The following is an 18,682-nucleotide window of genomic DNA, read 5'->3' as shown; positions in this document are numbered from 1 at the left end:
TTTTCTTTGTTTAGAAAATGTATTTATTTCCCCATTTTTATGGCTATTGACTCAGCTATTATATCATTAGAGAAAATGTTTATGACAATACATACAAATGACAAGAGAGACAAGACATGGTATTTTTCACCTAAGCATTAGAGAAGTACCTGTATGGAATCAACAACATAATATTAAGTCATTATGAAATATAAATCATTCATTTTGTCTTGAGGTCTCTTCATGTGTGAACACGAAAGAAAAATTAAGAACTTTATGATTTGCTCTGGCCCAGTAACATAGGAGTACGTGAAGAAGATGAGCATTGAGTGACATCATATTGAAGACGGGCTGTTATTAGTGAATCCGGTTGGGTTTTTGGACTGCCAGCGCCACAGGTCCTCACCTTCGGAGACAACCAGAGGTATGACATTATGAGAATAAACATTCGCTCTTTGTAATCAAGATTGTGCATTGAACTGAGGCCTGGAGCTGTCGTGTTGTGTTGACAAATGATGTACAGACTCAGAGTAACAATGAAAGTAAAAGGGTAGTGGTAGTTCAATAAAGGTGTACTTACACATTCTCTCCAGGTCGAAGTCAGCTTTCCAGCCCAGCTCTTTCTCAGCCAGAAGGGGGTCAGCATAGCAGGATGCTACATCTCCTCCTCGCCGAGGGGCGATCAGGTACATGATCTGTGGCAAAGACAATCATTACAGTACAACCACCCCCACGTGAAATGGTTTGATCTGAAATTAGCCGCCAGACAGGCATTGCTTGAAGTAGCCGCTTTCTACACATGTAGTTCTAAAAATGATACCATTCCCTACAATCAAGAGGAAATAAATCTAGGAATACTGATGGATGAAGGCTCTGAAGTTTTTAAAAGAGTCTCAAGTCACTCACTTCCTTCCCTGAGGCCTTCTCCATAGCCTTCACCATCTGGAGCACAGAGTAACCGGTTCCTGTTCCTAAATTATACACCTAGAGAGTGAGATACAGGGAGGGAGAGAGAGGGGGGAAATGTCACATTTCTATATGAACATGGCCAAGACCTGAGAAATTGTGACTGAATGAGGAAAGACAGGAAAAATCACTCAGGTAATAGTGTGTTCAGGTAATTCAGGCAGTCGGTATACTGTACCTTGCATCCACAATTGTCCTTCAGTTTCTTGAGGGCAGCTATGTGTCCTTTGGCCAAATCCACAACATGGATGTAATCTCGCACTCCTAAAGAGAGAAAGAGGAGAAGGATTATTTTCCGAATTGGATGCATTTCACAAAAAAAAAAATATGACTTGACATTTACCATCAGACGGTTATGATTTTGATTTAATTCTATTCAATGTTGTTTTCAATCAATGTCAATCAACCCACTTTTGTTTAAGCATAAAGTCAGTCATTGTTACCTGTTCCATCAATAGTATCGTAGTCATTCCCAAACACATTGAGATGTTTTCTTCTCCCAATGGCCACCTGGGTTAGCGACGAGAGAACCACAGCACATAAAGTGAAGTCAATTACAATACTACATCCCAGTGACAAGAACAGAGATTAGAAAAGGAATAACTCAAAGTGGTATATATCGCGCCATTCAAGGTGGATAAACATTGCTTGTGGTTACCTGGGCGACATAGGGCAGCAGGTTGTTGGGGATGCCCTGAGGGTCTTCTCCGATGAGCCCAGAGGAGTGAGCCCCGATCGGGTTAAAATAGCGCAGCAGCACCGCGTTCCAGTCCTGTGAATACATACAGTAGTATTGTTGTACACATTGGTACACACTGTTATTCAGGACATCTATCATGCATGGGACGTATGTGACAGATGGCCAGGGTGTGTGTGATGTTGAATAGAGAACCTGGGGTAGGTACAGTACCTTCTCTGCCTTACACTGGTCAATAATCATCTCCTCTATGAAGAACTTGGTCTTGCCGTAGGGGTTGGTGCACCCCCCAACAGGGTGCTGTTCGTCTATGGGAAGCCGCTGGGGGTCTCCATACACCGTGGCTGAGCTGCTGAAGACCAGATTGCGCACGCCATGAGTCTGCATCACCTGGGAGGCATGCAGATGCACACACATACACACACACACACGGACAGACAGCAGCCCTTGAGACAGCAATCTAAGGCACACACACGCTTAAGCATGCAGACTAACATCAGGAAGCGGGTTGAGATTATTGCAAGCGACACAAACACTAGTAGTGGGTCAAAAGTAAAAGACAAGTACAGTGCTACAAAGTTATAAAATCAACCCACAAGCACTCGTGCCCGTTGGTAGCAGTTCTAGGCAAGCAGCAGTGAATGCCATGACATATTAGGTCGCTTCAAAAAAATGCAAGGCAAGTTAAGATTGAGCTGTTCTCGCTTACCTCAAGCAAGTTCATGGTTGCAGTGAGGTTGACCTGATAGTACCTCAATGGCTGCTCAACTGACTCACCCACCGCTTTTAGACCAGCAAAGTGCATTACAGCACTGAATGAATGCTGTTAGGACATGAAGACAGAGACAAACAGGTAGAAACCGAAACAAAGACAAAAGGTCTTGAGCAAAAATGCTAATAGGGCCAGGAGTTGTCCCTGACTCCATGACCTGAAGAGGAAATCCTCTGGGGCCTAGTTGAAGCCTGTGAACACTGTTCAGCAGGGATACATGTGTAGTTTTAAACCTGTTTGAAGAGCTTCTCCAGGCCTGGGCGGTCCAGCAGGTCCAGCTCATAGAACTCAATGCTGGTGTCCAGGATTTTCTCTATCCTCTGCAGGCTCTCAGGGACATCCCTTTCTCCTCCAAAAAACAAAAGGATGTGGAACAATGATCAACACACATACACAAACACACCTATACTGTAAGTGTCAGCATCACACACAAAACAAACAGATTGAGTGTCATAGGCCGTATTAGCCTACTCGCAAAGCCGCACTAGGCAAACTAAGGACATTTACCTTGGACGGCATTGCTGAAGTTATCTATGACCACAGGGCAGAATCCTGCCTCAATCAGTTCCACCACACAGTGGCTGCCGATATAGCCTCCTCCCCCAGTCACCAGGACCTTCTGTGCCATCGTGACCCCCTGCCTTACAAAGACAAAACACATCACACACCAGCAACACACGACACACAATCATTAGTGCACATAGCAACATTCTAGAGATGTGCTCGGTCTCAGATCTACCTTAGATCAATGCCTGGCTTTAATGAGACTGTCACAATATTTCAGGACAGCCCAGGTTACCTTTTGTCTTAGAGATAACAACCCATAAAACCTGGAGGGCTTGTAAAGCTAGAAAATAAATGGCAAGAGGTATGTAGTTCAACTATTCAATTTCAGTGCCCCACCCCACCCACGTCACCACTTAGTGCACCTGTACAACCAGGAAACAGATGATGAAAAGGTAACATACAGTGCCTTCGGAAAATATTCAAACCCCTTGACTTTTTCCACATTTTGATGTGTTACAGCCTGAATTTAAAATGGATTACATTTAGATTTTGTGTCACTGATCTACACATAATACCCCATAATGTCAAATTGGAATTTTGTTGGTAGAACATTTTCTAAATTAATAAAATATTAAAAGCTGAACGGTCAAGTCAATAAGTATTTAACCCCTTTGTTATGGCAAGCCTAAATAAGTTCAGGAGTAAAAATGTAAGGAATCGCATAATAAGTTGTATGGACTCATTCCATGTTCAATAATAGTGGTTAACATGATTTTTGAATAACTACCCCATATCTGTACCCCACACATACAGATAATTGTAAGGTCCCTCAATCGAGTAGTGAATTTCAAGCACGGATTCAACCAAAAAGCCAGGGAGGTTTTTCAATGTCTCGCAAAGAAAAGGCACCTATTGGTAATGTGTAATTTTTTAAAATAAAGCAGACTATGAATATCTCTTTGAGCATGGTGAAGATATTAATTATGCTTTGGATGGTGGGTCAATATACCCAGTCAATACAAAGATACATGCGTCTTTCCTAACTAAATTGCAGGAGAGGAAGGAAACTGCTCAGGGATTTCACCATGAGGCCAATGTTGATTTTAAAAAACAGTTACAGAGATGAATGGTTGGGATAGGAGAAAACTGAGGATGGATCAACACCATTATAGTTAATCCACAATACTAATGTAAATTACAGAGTGAAAAGAAGCAAGCTTGCACAGAATAAAAATATTCCAAAACATGCATCCTGTTTGCAACAAGGCACTTAAGTAATACTGCAAAAAAATGTGGCAAAGAAATACACTTTTTGTCATGAATACTGAGCGTTATGTTTGGGGCAAAGCTACATCATTGAGTACCACTCTTCATAATTACAAGCATGGTGGTGGCTGCATCATGTTATGGGTATACTTTTCATGGTTCAGTCTGCTTTCCAACAGACACTGGGAGACAAAGTCACGTTTCAGCAGAAAAATAACCTAAAACACAAGGCTAAATCTACCCTGGAGTTGCTTACCAAGATGACATTGAATGTTCCTGAGTGGCCTAGTTACAGTTTTGACTTAAATCGGCTTGAATAATTTTTTAAAAGAATAATGCGCAAATATTGTACAATCCAGGTCTGCAAAGCTCTTAGAAACGTACCCCAAAAGACTCACAGAAAAGGTGCTTCTACAAAGTATTGACTCAGGGGTTTGAATACTTATGTAAATTAGTTCTATAATTTCATTTTCAATATATTTGAATACTTTCTGAAGAAAGTGTCTCTGCCAGATCACATTATAGTGCAGTTGCAATTAACTCCAAGACATAACCGGAATATGACTGAGCCCAGGCAGAATCTTTTTTTCAAGACACATCAGCAACATATTAAATTCTAAAAAGCAACTGAACTGCTATATTATGCGTGACAATCCTGCCTGTAAATCATCAGCCACTGGAGTCTGAAGTCTATTATCCAACTAAAAATCGGCAGTTAACAAGAACATTATTGATGTGGTAAAGTTAGCAAGACATTCACATGAAACTCTTCTGATTGAGTTATTGCAGCTAAACTGTCACCACTGGATGAAAGTTACCACTGTCATTCACCCAGGAGATCATACATGAATTAAAATACTTACTTGAACCTCTTCTCCAGGAATTGTCTTCGCGGGAAAGATGACGTCCGAAGAATATAGTACCGATAGAGTGTGTGTCAACGACTGGCAATAAAAAATAAAGATATCACCTGAAATAAGTCTCCCTTGTCCAGTGCAGTTGTTTGGACATATTTCTTGTTTCCTGTTCAGATACGTGGACCATGCGTAAGTCAGAACAATCAAATACTACATCCGGTAGCGTATGCGCGTTTCTTTCAAATTAAAAGCCCATTTAAAGCCTTTTTCCTGACTTTTTAAGCAGATATAATTAATGCAGGAAGAGCTCGATTTTCTTAGAGACTTAAAGATGTTATAATTGTGTTATCAGAAATGATCATATTTGACTTTCTATTTCTATTTATCAGAGAGGACTTTTATTTTTGTAGCGTCACCCAGTTCATTTGGAACATTTACGGACCACATGCGCTAACTTCTTGGCACTGATACGTGGGCGGCGTCAAACAACGAAGCCTCACATGCTCTGACGTCAGAATTCACCGGATGAAACCATGCCTTTGACTATTTAGAGACAGTACCGTAATTGTGGTGGCAATGAGCTTGTGCATTGGATTGGCCAGCTATGGCCACATTGGAGGAACAGAAACTACAGAGTTAGAACAAAATTATTACCCTGACACAAAAAATGTACAAGCATCGTTAACATATTCTTTTGGCAGGAGGAAGTAATGAATCATCATTATGAACAGATATTTAAAAACATAAAAAATGCAAACTTCAATTCTAATTTGGACATGATTCAAGCCATCCTCTTATCCAAGATGATGTTATATCGTTGCAAATGATACCCCCAAACTCTCAAGGCAGAACAATATGTTTCTTTGTATCTCAGCTTTAAACAATTTGTTTACCAAATAATAACAAAAAACATGTGTTTAAAAAATGCACAAAACAACTGAGAGATATTAAATAACATTCTTGCATGTGTATTCCCAAAATGCAGACAGATTCACTGGCAGACACAAAGCATTGCCAGACCCAGGAATGTCACATGGCTCCACTAGCCAGAGTGGCTCTGATAGAAAGTGAGAGAGAGAGGGATGATAAAATTGAAAGGATGTCATCATAAATGGACATTTACGTGCCATCTTAACGTAGATACATGTTTCAGTGTGTATGGGAGATTACTTATGGTCTGTGCGGATGACAGATTTGTAGGAGAGGAGGCCTATGTGAAATAGACATTGAGGGGCATTCTTTTATATGGTGTGGCATTTTTGAAACTCTTGCACCATTCCAGGCCTGCCGAGGAACACTGGCACATGAAGAAAGGCAGTCATTGTGACGGAGGAGAGAAGACGGGAGAAGAGAAGAGAGAAGTATTCCTTTACGTGCAGAATTGAATCGCTTTCTCTAAAACTGGAGAAACACAAACGGGAGACACTATTTGAGAAAGGTGAACAAAAGAAGAAGGCATTTGGAACAAACACAGAAATCCAACAATCCAGAGGAAGACCAACCCAACGTGGCACTGAAGACAGAAGGGAACATTTATTATATTACTTCAGCTCAGAGAAGAACAACACAGCCACAGGCTTTTACACAATAACAACCAGATCAACATTCTCCAGCTTTGGACAGAGCCAGGGGTTTGGGTTCTACAGAAACGAGCCATTTGCAGTTTGGTGCTGGTTTGGGGTTCTGCAGTGTCTCCTCTTTCTGTAAGTTTCCAAGGAGAAATTGCTCTGACAGTGACTGACTTAGAGAGCATTTGCGCTTGTGTGTTTGTTGTGGGAAGCACATACCATGGCCTGGGCTGGGGTGTGGTTGTGTATGTGTGTCGGTGTGAGTGTATCTGTCCATCTGATCCTTGGGGTGCCCCCCCAGCACCGCGGCTGGCTGCGTCTATGGGAGGAGGGCGAGGGCTGTGGGGAGTGTGAGAGAGAGCGCTGCCCTCTGGCGCCCTCTAACTGTCCAGCAGGGCAAGTGCAGGACAGCTGCGGCTGCTGTGAGCAGTGTGGCAACGTGGAGGGGCAGCAATGTGACCCGGATGGGGCGCAGTTGTTCTATGGGCGCTGTGGAGAGGGGTTGGTCTGCGAGAGGAGAACCAGGAGAGGACGGAGGGGCCGCAGGAGGGGTGAACCAGAACCTAAGTGTGTGTGTGAGGCACAAGGCTCTGTGTGTGGCTCTGATGGACGCACCTATCCCAACCTGTGTCAGCTGAGAGAGGCAGCCAGCCGGAAAGGAACCACACTGAGGCTCACTGGACAGGGACCATGCTACTCTGGTGACTATAGTCAATTCTTATTATAGCATCAGTCAGGTTAAAGCTATTGGTCTAATAATAGAGTAGAGAGACTGCTGTTGTGACATGGTTTTAAGTTATTAAAAGAGCTACAGCTTTAAAGATTCACTACATTATTTATATTTTAAAAAAGTAATGTGGATATGTTCTGTGAAAAGAGCCACAATGTAAACCCTGGTCTCTCTATATGGCGTTCCTCTCTGGCTCAGCTCCTCGTATCTCCAGAGCCCCCAGAGACCTGTCCAACTACACTGGAAATGACATTGTGTTTGGCTGTGAGGTCTCTGCCTTCCCTCTGCCCAACCTCAGCTGGAGGAAGAAGGGCAGTGACAACTTCCTGCCAGGGGACGATCCACACATCTCTGTCCAGGTCTAATGATGTCACCAGTGTACCACTTTACTATTTATTTATGTCAAAGTTTACATTCCGTTGTTGAAGTTGGACTTGCACGTGACATCTGGTGTATTTATGTGGCCTGTGTCTGGTCCTGTATACCCAGACTCCGCCCTCCCTCTCCTCCTCCCAGGCTCGAGGTGGCCCCCAGAGGTACACAGTCTCTACCTGGCTGCAGATACAGAATCTTCACCTCTCAGACGCAGGGATCTACTCCTGCATCTCCCACAATGCACTGGGGGAGACGTCTGCGTCCGCCCGTCTCACAGTGCTCAGACAGGGTGAGACAGGGCAGCAAATACTATCCATAAAGCATTCCATCTGTAAGATCCCAGTCCAACACTGCATTTGATTTGTAATGGGTGTTTTCACCATTGGCTTCTTCATTTTTCCCCCCGATCTGTCTCTACATCAGAGCTGAGGGTTCTGAAAGGCCGTCTGAATGAAGAGGAGGATGAAGAGGAGTATTACTATGACGACACTGAGGAAGGCAGCGATGATGGGCAGACAGAATCTGGAGACTACCTGGGATGAACTGTGGGTCTATATAACAACAAGTGTTTAACTTACAGAAAATGAACCAACTGACCAAAGGAGAGGAGGAGCAAGAGCATGTAGTCTGCATATCCTCATACGTAGAATACCACATATCAATAGACTAGTTTTTCTATTAGTGTATCATACTATGGCACGCATTATCATAGCACGAAGACAATAAAACATTGTTGTTAACTTTTTGTATGTTTGTATGTCATTATTTGCAACTTGTTTTCCATTTGCATTCTGCATGTTGTTCTGAATCACAGCAGCAGAGGGTGCTATGCCCATGCATGACACTTTTTCTCAATTGCTAAAACACAATTTCTGAAACCTTGCTCCATTTCCTGAAAACATTAAACACAAAACCTCATCTTCAAGCAGTATTTACATAACCTCTGACTCCTCTCGCAAAATGAAACATTCGCCTCAAAACAATTTTACATGTGTTCAAAATCAAACACTGCTCTCAAATCATAAACAAAGTGATCAAAATGATATACACTCTCAAGCACTCAGTAAACAATACACCGAAAAATAGAAAACACATTGTTCAAAACATACAATTCTCAGGGAGAAGTACATTTTTTATCTAAAAAAATATTCATATTTTTCCGTCATTGTCTTTTGATGAACGAAAACATGTTCTATCATAGTAGCTCAAAATTGATCAGAAATTACTACTCTGCTTTGCTCTTTGCAATTTTGTTTTTTGTTCTTCCTCCTCCTTGTACCCCTATTTTTACAGTACTGTACCCTGCATCTCACAAACTTGTCCTTTGTCTCTGTGATACTGTAATTCTTGTTCTTTGTTGATATGAACCTGCAACCAGGCAAAATTTATTGAGCCGTCAGTACTGTTAATAAATGGAAAGCACAATGTTCAGGGCCATACAATTCATCCACTGTACAGTATACAGCCTACAATGCACTGTACTACAGTATCCATTCTCAGACTTTCTCCTTCCCACCTTCAACAACCTGTTTGCTCTCTGAACTGGCTTATATTGGTTGTGTCGCATCATTTGAAACAGGTTAAATCAATTTTGAGTGGTTGTGTTCAATCAATGACATATGTTCTCTATTTGTATTTGATTGTTGCCACTTGTGTGGCATCCAGTATGGATGACATGTACGTTAGAGTGCAGAATGTGTTTTGAGAATGAGAATGTGTTTAGAGTTTTGCTGAAAAGTCTAAGTGAGATCTGCAAATTGTGTTTTACCATGTGAAATGGTTTAAGGTATTGACAACAGACTGCATAATTAGCTAAATGAGTCGAGGCAACTGAGAAATTTGTTCAGTAAATGGGTTTTAGTGTTTTAGCAATTGAGAAAAACTGTAATACAGTCAGTACTGTACAGTTTAAAGCCTACAATGCACTGTACTACAGTATACAATACTAAAAGGGACAAAAATCAAAGGAGTAAACATGTGATCAATGTGCTTCTTCTTGTCTTTGGGCTGGGTCAGGCCAGAGCACTTCGTCGACATCACAAGCAATATTGTCCCTCCTGAGGCAACGGGGGAAGAAGCATCTTGTGTGCCGTATCCAGCCCTGACATGATTCCTCACCTATATCACCACAGGCTAAATCCATGGCTTGCAGCAGATTTACTCTGGTGTAGGGTTGTCTATCATACACTTTCCATCTCCAAGAGGAGAAAAACTCCTCAATCGGATTCAGGAAAGGCGAGTATGGAGGGAGGTACAAGTTCATAAACTGCCCATTGATGTTAAACCATTCACTTACCTGAGCAGCTCGGTGGAAACTGACATTGTCCCACACTATCACATAGGTGGGAATGGGATTATCATTTAGCTCTTGCCCCTCTGCTCTTGAACCTGCTGCTCAAATAAAATATCTCTTAGATTGGCAATACATCTTAGAAGGTGCTGGGTGTTATATGGCCCGAGTGTAACATGGTGATGTAGAACACCATGGTTGCTGATAGCAGCACAGATTGTGACATTGCCACCTCGTTGACCAGGGACTTCAACAATGGCCCGCTGTCCAATAATGTTTCGGCCTCTCCTTCTCCTCTTTGTTAGATTGAAGCCTGCTTCATCGACAAAGATGAACTCATGGGGTCTGTCCAAGGATTCCAAGTCAAATATTGTCTGTGTAGAAATACAATATACCGTATGTAGGATTTTGTAAGTTGCACAGAGGCAGTGCTATACTGTAGAGTACAATTAGGCTTCTGATTCACATACATTGTATGTACTGAAGAGTAATGTCATTCACATAGTATGTGTTAGTACTGTAGACAATCTGGATTACAGTAAATGTTTCTGAATGTACACTTACTTGCACATACTGAGCTCGCAGTTCTTTCAGCCTTGGTGAGTTGCGCTCAAAAGGTACTCTGTATACTTGTTTCATTCGCATCATGTTACGATGGAGGACACGGTCAATTGTGGAAATGCTCACACTGTCGATTCCCTGGAAGTGTGTGTTGTCTTGTATCACTCGTTCCTGGAGTTCTCTGAGTCGTATTGCATTATCTTGAAGGACCATGCCAACTATAACGGCCTCTTGCTCCCGAGTGAATATAGCGTTCCTTCCACCTGCATGTGGCAGCCTTGCAATTCTACAAAAAGTAGTTGTGCAGTTACAAAACATATTCATGCAGTACAATACAATACATACAGTGATTAACTTTACAAATGTCTATTGAAACAGCTGCATATAGTGTAGTACAGTAAATTTGCAATTACAAAAATACAGTAGTATCCTGTACCTGTTCTCTTCTCTGAATGTCCTTACTATGGTGGACACAGAAAATCGGCTCAAATTGGGTTGCACTCTAAGTCCTGCTTCCCTCATTGTCAGTCCATGGACAAGAACATGGTCTATAACTGTTGCTCGAATTTCATCAGATATTTCCACTCCTTGTCTTCCTCTTCCTCTTCGTCCTCCTCTTCCTCTTTCTTGCCCTCCTCCTCCTCTTCCTCCTCGTCGTCCACCTCGCATACACACTTGTCCTCGTCCTCTCACATTGTTTCTTCTATCCATTCTAAGACTTTCTCCTTCCCACCTTCAACAACCTGTTTGCTCTCTGAACTGGCTTATATTGGTTGTGTCGCATCATTTGAAACAGGTTAAATCCATTTTGAGTGGTTGTGTTCAAGCAATGACATATGTTCTCTATTTGTATTTGATTGTTGCCTCTTGTGTTTACCAGTATGGATGACATGTGCATTAGAGTGCCGAATGTGTTTTGAGAATGAGAATGTGTTTAGAGTTTTGCTGAAAAGTCTAAGTGAGATCTGCAAATTGTGTTTTACCATGTCAAATGGTTTAAGGTATTGACAACAGACTGCATAATTGGCTAAATGAGTCCAGGCAACTGAGAACTTTGTTCAGCCAATGGGTTTTAGTGTTTTAGCAATTGAGAAAAACTGTAAATACTTACTAGGAGTTTGTAAATCACCGGTCCCTTCCTATAGTTCCAAGTCCTTAGTGTTTGCAGATCTGATATTTGTTTAGGTCTTGTATATGTTTACATTGAGATACTATTGACATAGTGGTTCTGTTGAAACAAGGACGCAGTCTATATTTTCCAGCCGACAGGCTGGCCATCCTTCTCTTTCTCTCCACACACTCGAGAAATATGGCAAGCAGTTGTTAGCTGCTGTAAATAAGATCAAGCTGACATAAAGTTGGGAGAAATATAACCAGAGAGACAGGAAGAGGCAGGAATACATGGAGAAGGAGAGAGAGAGAGAGAGAGAGAGAGAGAGAGAGAGAGAGAGAGAGAGAGAGAGAGAGAAAGAGAAAGAGAGACTGACTGAAGGACTGGAATATGTGACCCACCAGAGGGAATGTGTGTGTGTGCCACTCCCTGCCTGGCTTGTTAATCCTCTCCTCTCTTCAGTTCATCCACTGGTCCCTGCTGGATACAGAGGCTTCATCTGAACAGCAGCCTGCATTAGCACTTAGACTGCTGTGAAAGGTTCTATGTTAGTCAACGCTGATAAGAGATTAGAAACTTGGGGGGAGACACAGTCCATCCAACCTTCTCTCTTTCCCGCCACCTCTCCTTTCTCTCTCGTCCCCTCTTTTTCTCACACATGTATTACCTCTCTCCCATTCTCTTCTCATTAATTCCATTCTCCCAGCTTTCATTGACACTCATCTCTGAAGGGACCAGACAGATAGAAAAAAATCTTTCCTATTGCGTGCAAAGAGATTATGTCATAATGAGACATCTCCTCATGGTGTGGAGGCTCCCCTTCCTCTGCTAATTACCTTGTACAAACTAGAATCTGATATAGCGGATATGAGGCACAAATACAATTATTGCAGTCCAATAAAGACAGATTGAGATTAAGGGAGCGAGTGACAGAATGAGAGCAAGAAAGAAAAAGAGAGAGAGAGCAAAAGAGGGAGAGAGCGAAAGAGAGAGAGAATGATTGATATATACAAACGGAGCGAGAGAGAGAGAGAGAGAGAGAGAGAGAGAGAGAGAGAGTTATGTCAATTTACTGTAATTCAAAGCAGGAAAGAACGAGTGACACACCCACACACACACACACTACCACTTGTTTTCCCATCCATTCCCTCAGATACGGTAATGTCATTACTGTGGTAATTATCCTCATTAGTGACAACAGCTGTAGAGAGCTCAGTGTGGCTAGCCTTTCAGACCCCACCCCAACCATCTCTCTCTTCACTGTGCACCAATGCTCATCTGAGGAGCAGATCTCAACGGGTATAACCCAACATTCTATTTAACTTATAGTAACACACACATAGCCTGGTTCCTCTCTAGGTCTCTTCCTAGGTTTTGGCTTTTCTAGGGAGTGTTTCCTAGCCACCGTGCTTCTACACCTGCATTGCTTGCAGTTTGGGGTTTTAGGCTGGGTTTCTGTACAGCACTTTGAGATATCAGAAGGTCTATATAAATACATTGGATTTGATTTGATTTGACATGTACACAAATAATTTTTTTTTTAAAACAAAAAACATATGCTTGCCCAGCATTACTGTCCGTTGAGGGATATTGCTCTTTGAATTGAATTGACACATCTACGCCCTATAATTCTAATATTTGGATGCCTTTGCCAAGTCTCTTCCATCTGCCCGAATGCCCATCTATTTAATGAGGATTGGTGTGGAACAGAAGTGGTCTGAGAGGGAGCAGGATTAGCTGAAGAGGATGTTGTGGAGTACACACAGCGCTTAAATTGAGTCAGCGATACGCGGTAAGGGTTAGGTTTAGGGTTAGGGTTACTGCTGTAAGTACAGTGTAATAATGAGTTATTACATTACTTGTTACACTGTAATTACATCAGTAGTTGCACAGTAATAAGGGCACTATAATGTAACGTATTACCAGAGAGGGACTACATTTATAAACATGTATTTGGACATAAAAAATATGACTTGTTAGATTTGACAGTGAGATTGCATGCTAAAATGCAACAGACACTTTTTTGTAAATGTAGTAATAGCTACAGTAGAATCTAACACCTGAAATGAGTTCATTAAAAACAATAAATAAGAAAAAACATTTTGGTGTTCTAAAAGCAATTAAAAGCTCTCTAAAGGTGTGTGTGTGTGTGTGTGTTTACCTGCATGTGTTTTTGTATATCTGCCCGCCAATATGTTTGTATTTACAGTATGTGTGTGTGTGTGTCTACATACCAGCTTGCTAGCTTGCGTATGGGCGTGTGCGTGCGCGCATGTGTGTGTCTGTGCTTGTTTGTGTGTGTCTGTGTGTTTGTTTGTCTGTAGAACAGTCAACTACAATCTCATTGGTCCATTTCATCAAAGCGTAGCATGCCAGGTCATTCCAGTTATTCAGCACAGATTTGGTACGGTAGTAAAGGCAGACACAGTTTCCACGGCTGACACAGTTTCCAAGGCTGACACAGTTTCCAAGGCTGACACAGTTTCCAAGGCTGACACAGTTTCCAAGGCAGACACAGTTTCCAAGGCTGACACAGTTTCCAAGGCTGACACAGTTTCCAAGGCTGACACAGTTTCCAAGGCTGACACAGTTTCCACGGCTGACACAGTTTCCAAGGCTGACACAGTTTCCAAGGCTGACACAGTTTCCAAGGCTGACACAGTTTCCAAGGCTGACACAGTTTCCACGGCTGACACAGTTTCCAAGGCTGACACAGTTTCCAAGGCTGACACAGTTTCCAAGGCTGACTCAGTTTCCACGGCTGACACAGTTTCCAAGGCTGACACAGTTTCCAAGGCTGACACAGTTTCCAAGGCTGACACAGTTTCCAAGGCTGACACAGTTTCCACGGCTGACACAGTTTCCAAGGCTGACACAGTTTCCAAGGCTGACACAGTTTCCAAGGCTGACACAGTTTCCAAGGCTGACACAGTTTCCACGGCTGACACAGTTTCCAAGGCTGACACAGTTTCCAAGGCTGATACAGTTTCCAAGGCTGACACAGTTTCCAAGGCTGACACAGTTTCCACGGCTGACACAGTTTCCAAGGCTGACACAGTTTCCAAGGCTGACACAGTTTCCAAGGCTGACTCAGTTTCCACGGCTGACACAGTTTCCAAGGCTGACACAGTTTCCAAGGCTGACACAGTTTCCAAGGCTGACACAGTTTCCACAGCTGAAACAGTTTCCAAGGCTGACACAGTTTCCAAGGCTGACACAGTTTCCAAGGCTGACACAGTTTCCAAGGCAGACACAGTTTCCAAGGCTGACACAGTTTCCAAGGCTGACACAGTTTCCAAGGCTGACACAGTTTCCAAGGCTGACACAGTTTCCAAGGCTGACACAGTTTCCACGGCTGACTCAGTTTCCAAGGCTGACACAGTTTCCAAGGCTGACACAGTTTCCAGGGCTGACACAGTTTCCACGGCTGACACAGTTTCCAAGGCTGACACAGTTTCCACGGCTGACACAGTTTCCAAGGCTGACACAGTTTCCAAGGCTGACACAGTTTCCAAGGCTGACACAGTTTCCACGGCTGACACAGTTTCCAAGGCTGACACAGTTTCCACGGCTGACACAGTTTCCAAGGCTGACACAGTTTCCAAGGCTGACACAGTTTCCACGGCTGACACAGTTTCCATTCCCACCTCTATTATTAGGCTCTCCAGAATTCCAGAACCTACATATTCCAAATCAAGTGTATTAAGACTTGTTGAGGTGACGAAAACAGGTCACCATCTCTTACGCTGTGGTCAGTGGGGTTCCGTCCACCCATTTCCAGGTCCCCTCAGAAACTCTATCAGTCAGACCAAGCCAGGGCTTGCTGTTCAGTCCACTGATAAACACCTTGGAAGAAAGAGAGCAACAGTTAAGTCATAATACAACTGTACTGAATGCAATGCATTCGCGATGAGACCTGTAGCCTGAGGATTATTGGTTTGAATCTTGAAAGATTTGAAAAATCTTAAAACTTCAAAGGGTAATTTCTCTCTTTCTCTCTCTCTCTCCCGCTCTCTCTCATCTGTTCCTCTTTGCTGTTTATGACCGCCAGGCCTGCTCCTCTCTTCACAGTCCTGTCTGCTCCTCTCTTCAGACAGTCCTGTCTGCTCCTCTCTTCAGATAGTCCTGTCTGCTCCTTTCTTCAGATAGTCCTGTCTGCTCCTCTCTTCAGACAGTCCTGTCTGCTCCTCTCTTCAGACAGTCCTGTCTGCTCCTCTCTTCAGACAGTCCTGTCTGCTCCTCTCTTCACAGTCCTGTCTGCTCCTCTCTTCAGACAGTCCTGTCTGCTCCTCTCTTCAGATAGTCCTGTCTGCTCCTCTCTTCAGACAGTCCTGTCTGCTCCTCTCTTCAGACAGTCCAGTCTGCTCCTCTCTTCAGACAGTCCTGTCTGCTCCTCTCTTCTGATAGTCCTGTCTGCTCCTCTCTTCAGATAGTCCTGTCTGCTCCTCTCTTTAGGTTTTATACTGGTTGGAGATGTAATACCAGCTGGAGTTAAACTTCCTCCATTCTTTCAGACAGCAATAAGAATACACAATGTGAATTGCTTTCTATTCATTGGTGTTTGTATGCACTATTAGTTGATCCAACACACACACTCAAACACACAAACATACACACACATTTTATTACTCACCCAGCTCAAACTGAATCCTCTCTCTCTTTAGCCAGGTTCTTGTAACTGATCTATAGCTGATCTCTCTCTTTAGTCAGGTTCTTGTGACTGATCTGTAGCTGATCTCTCTCTTTAGTCAGGTTCTTGAAACTGATCTGTAGCTGATCTCTCTCTTTAGTCATGTTCTTGTAACTGATCTCTCTCTTTAGTCAGGTTCTTGTGACTGATCTGTAACTGATCTCTCTCTTTAGTCAGGTTCTTGTGACTGATCTGTAGCTGATCTCTCTCTTTAGTCAGGTTCTTGTGACTGATCTGTAACTGATCTCTCTCTTTAGTCAGGTTCTTGTGACTGATCTGTAGCTGATCTCTCTCTTTAGTCATGTTCTTGTAACTGATCTCTCTCTTTAGTCAGGTTCTTGTGACTGATCTGTAGCTGATCTCTCTCTCTAGTCAGGTTCTTGTAACTGATCTGTAGCTGATCTCTCTCTTTAGTCAGTTTATTGTAACTGATCTGTAGCTGATCTCTCTCTTTAGTCAGGTTGATATAATTGGCCTCTAACCATTTTATTAGTTCCTGCCATAAGTTAGCTGGAATAAGACAGGAAGCTGTGGTTGAATAAGACAGGAAGCTGTGGTTGAGTTTCCTGAAAGAAGCTGTGAGTCTATCAGTTATTTCATCAGTACACAGAAACGTGCTTATCATTTGAGAACATCTGAAAGAAAGGTGACATTTCCACGCTACAGCCCTGCTCAACAGATCTGTATCTTCATTTTAAAAATGTATATGATTTTTTCTTCATTGTGCCAGATATTTGTCTTCATTTTGCAATCTAGCGATAAAGCGTATCATTAAAAATCACACCCTACATAGAAGATATTGGACTCACAGTGGGCCAGAGGCAAGGAGATGTTCAGAGTGACGTGTAGAACACACTGCAGCCCAAAGCTGACAGCAATCAGTCTGTAGAGTCTTCTCTTTGCAGGACCTGAGGACTAACACACATTTAACCTGGCTGCTCTCCAAATGGTACACTATTTTCAATGTATTGCACTACTTTTTACCAGGGCCCATAGGGCCTAAAAACCACTGGATCTTCTGTTTTTTAGTCCAGAACTTTTAATCTGTGTCTGGGCAACCAGCCCATGGCTTGAAGTCCTAATCTATTTTATGACAATGACAACTACTGACATCACAAATACAAGACAATAACAGAGAACATCAATTTATTGGAGAGTATTGCAACCCACAAGGATGTAAGTTCAAACATTTCTCCTTCCCACCTTAGCAGCTCACAAATACAATTGTCAAGGCTATAATGCAATTTGCTCTCTTACCTGATTTTTAGACAGACCGTTTTTTTTGCTGTGTTGGTCTTCATATTGACATACTTTGCCGAATCCTCAGAGAGGTTTGTTTCAAACTCAACGATTTCAGAATCCCCTGCACTGACAGACACTGGCATCTCTGTTCTCTTGGTTCGTGTGTTTGTGTTACAGTGTGTTTCTCCACACAGAAATGTACTGCTCTGTGTGTGAGAGTTTTAACCCATCTAAAGACAGGAAGCTGTCATATCAGTCAGGGGGGGGGGGGGGTATAACTAAGGGGACATGGGTGGCTTACGTGCAAAGGGTTAGGATTAGATTGACCATGAGACGTGGCTGAATTGTGTCACATTTTCAGCTTTTATTTAGAATTTGATTGTACGACGTACACTGACCAAACAGTGATCATTCTTTTGTCCAACGTCGACACACATTGAACATTGTCTTCTTCGGAAGACAAATCTAACACAAGAGGGCACTGTTCTGCAAAAAGCAACATCTTGACAAGTCTTCATGGTAAAATTGCATTTATTTGACATCCAATCCACCTATAGGACCACAATATTCACTGTTCAGTTATCAACAAACCACACACTGTCCACCTAGGTAAATGCATGACATTTCACCCAAAAAGTACTTTTAAAAAAACTTTATTGTAGCGAATTCTTTTCAGAATGGGTCAACCCCAATTTAAGAATATAATGATATTCACCCTTTGTAACAAAACCTATGGGCTATTAGATCACCTGATGTTGAAAGCAACATGAGAATCAGCACTGCCTTTAATTGTACAATCTTCCGCCATCCCCGCAAAGAAAAATATGGCATCCTTGACTAAAACAGACTTTTACACAAAGAAACCTGCACTCTCTGAAATGCCCTGTCTTTTATTGGAAGAGCACAGAGTACAGTGCAACCTGTGTGGAGCTAAAGCCCTGTATTAGGAGCTAAATGTCATGCATAGCCTTTTTTTTATTCAGCGTTGTGGTGCAATCTGCCCTTTTCCCTTCCCAGAAGCCATTGTTAAAGAGGTGGTATTAATGCGCTGGGCCAGATGGTCTCTCTTAC

At 42.6% G+C, this 18,682-nt stretch overlaps 3 protein-coding genes across 5 annotated transcripts; 1 reads left to right on the top strand and 2 right to left on the bottom strand.

Annotated features, from left to right (window-relative positions):
- Positions 1–5,240, bottom strand: LOC139383423 (UDP-glucose 4-epimerase-like). Of its 2 annotated transcripts, none has more exons than XM_071127966.1 (11): positions 5,051–5,240; positions 2,922–3,055; positions 2,648–2,763; positions 2,352–2,465; positions 1,856–2,032; positions 1,604–1,717; positions 1,389–1,455; positions 1,124–1,209; positions 886–963; positions 560–674; positions 1–385 (listed from the first exon to the last, which is right to left on the bottom strand). In XM_071127966.1, the coding sequence occupies exons 2-11, from the start codon at positions 3,040–3,042 to the stop codon at positions 315–317; spliced, it is 1,059 nt and encodes a 352-aa protein (XP_070984067.1). In that variant the 5' UTR covers positions 3,043–3,055; positions 5,051–5,240; the 3' UTR covers positions 1–314. The 2 variants fall into 2 exon arrangements, with proteins under 2 accessions (XP_070984067.1, XP_070984068.1); XM_071127967.1 differs by having other exon boundaries at positions 2,648–2,760; positions 5,051–5,215.
- Positions 5,241–6,243: 1,003 nt separating this feature from the next.
- Positions 6,244–8,423, top strand: LOC139383823 (kazal-type serine protease inhibitor domain-containing protein 1-like). Of its 2 annotated transcripts, none has more exons than XM_071128397.1 (4): positions 6,244–7,313; positions 7,541–7,701; positions 7,859–8,006; positions 8,141–8,423. In XM_071128397.1, the coding sequence occupies exons 1-4, from the start codon at positions 6,833–6,835 to the stop codon at positions 8,257–8,259; spliced, it is 909 nt and encodes a 302-aa protein (XP_070984498.1). In that variant the 5' UTR covers positions 6,244–6,832; the 3' UTR covers positions 8,260–8,423. The 2 variants fall into 2 exon arrangements, with proteins under 2 accessions (XP_070984498.1, XP_070984497.1); XM_071128396.1 differs by having other exon boundaries at positions 7,832–8,006.
- Positions 8,424–14,069: 5,646 nt separating this feature from the next.
- Positions 14,070–15,320, bottom strand: LOC139383566 (uro-adherence factor A-like). Its single transcript, XM_071128151.1, has one exon. The coding sequence runs from the start codon at positions 15,318–15,320 to the stop codon at positions 14,070–14,072; it is 1,251 nt and encodes a 416-aa protein (XP_070984252.1).
- Between the last annotated feature and the right edge of the window lie 3,362 nt (positions 15,321–18,682).

Source organism: Oncorhynchus clarkii, chromosome 25 (genome assembly GCF_045791955.1).
Source record: "Oncorhynchus clarkii lewisi isolate Uvic-CL-2024 chromosome 25, UVic_Ocla_1.0, whole genome shotgun sequence".
Taxonomy (NCBI): domain Eukaryota; kingdom Metazoa; phylum Chordata; class Actinopteri; order Salmoniformes; family Salmonidae; genus Oncorhynchus; species Oncorhynchus clarkii.
This window is presented reverse-complemented; position numbering and strand designations above follow the sequence as displayed.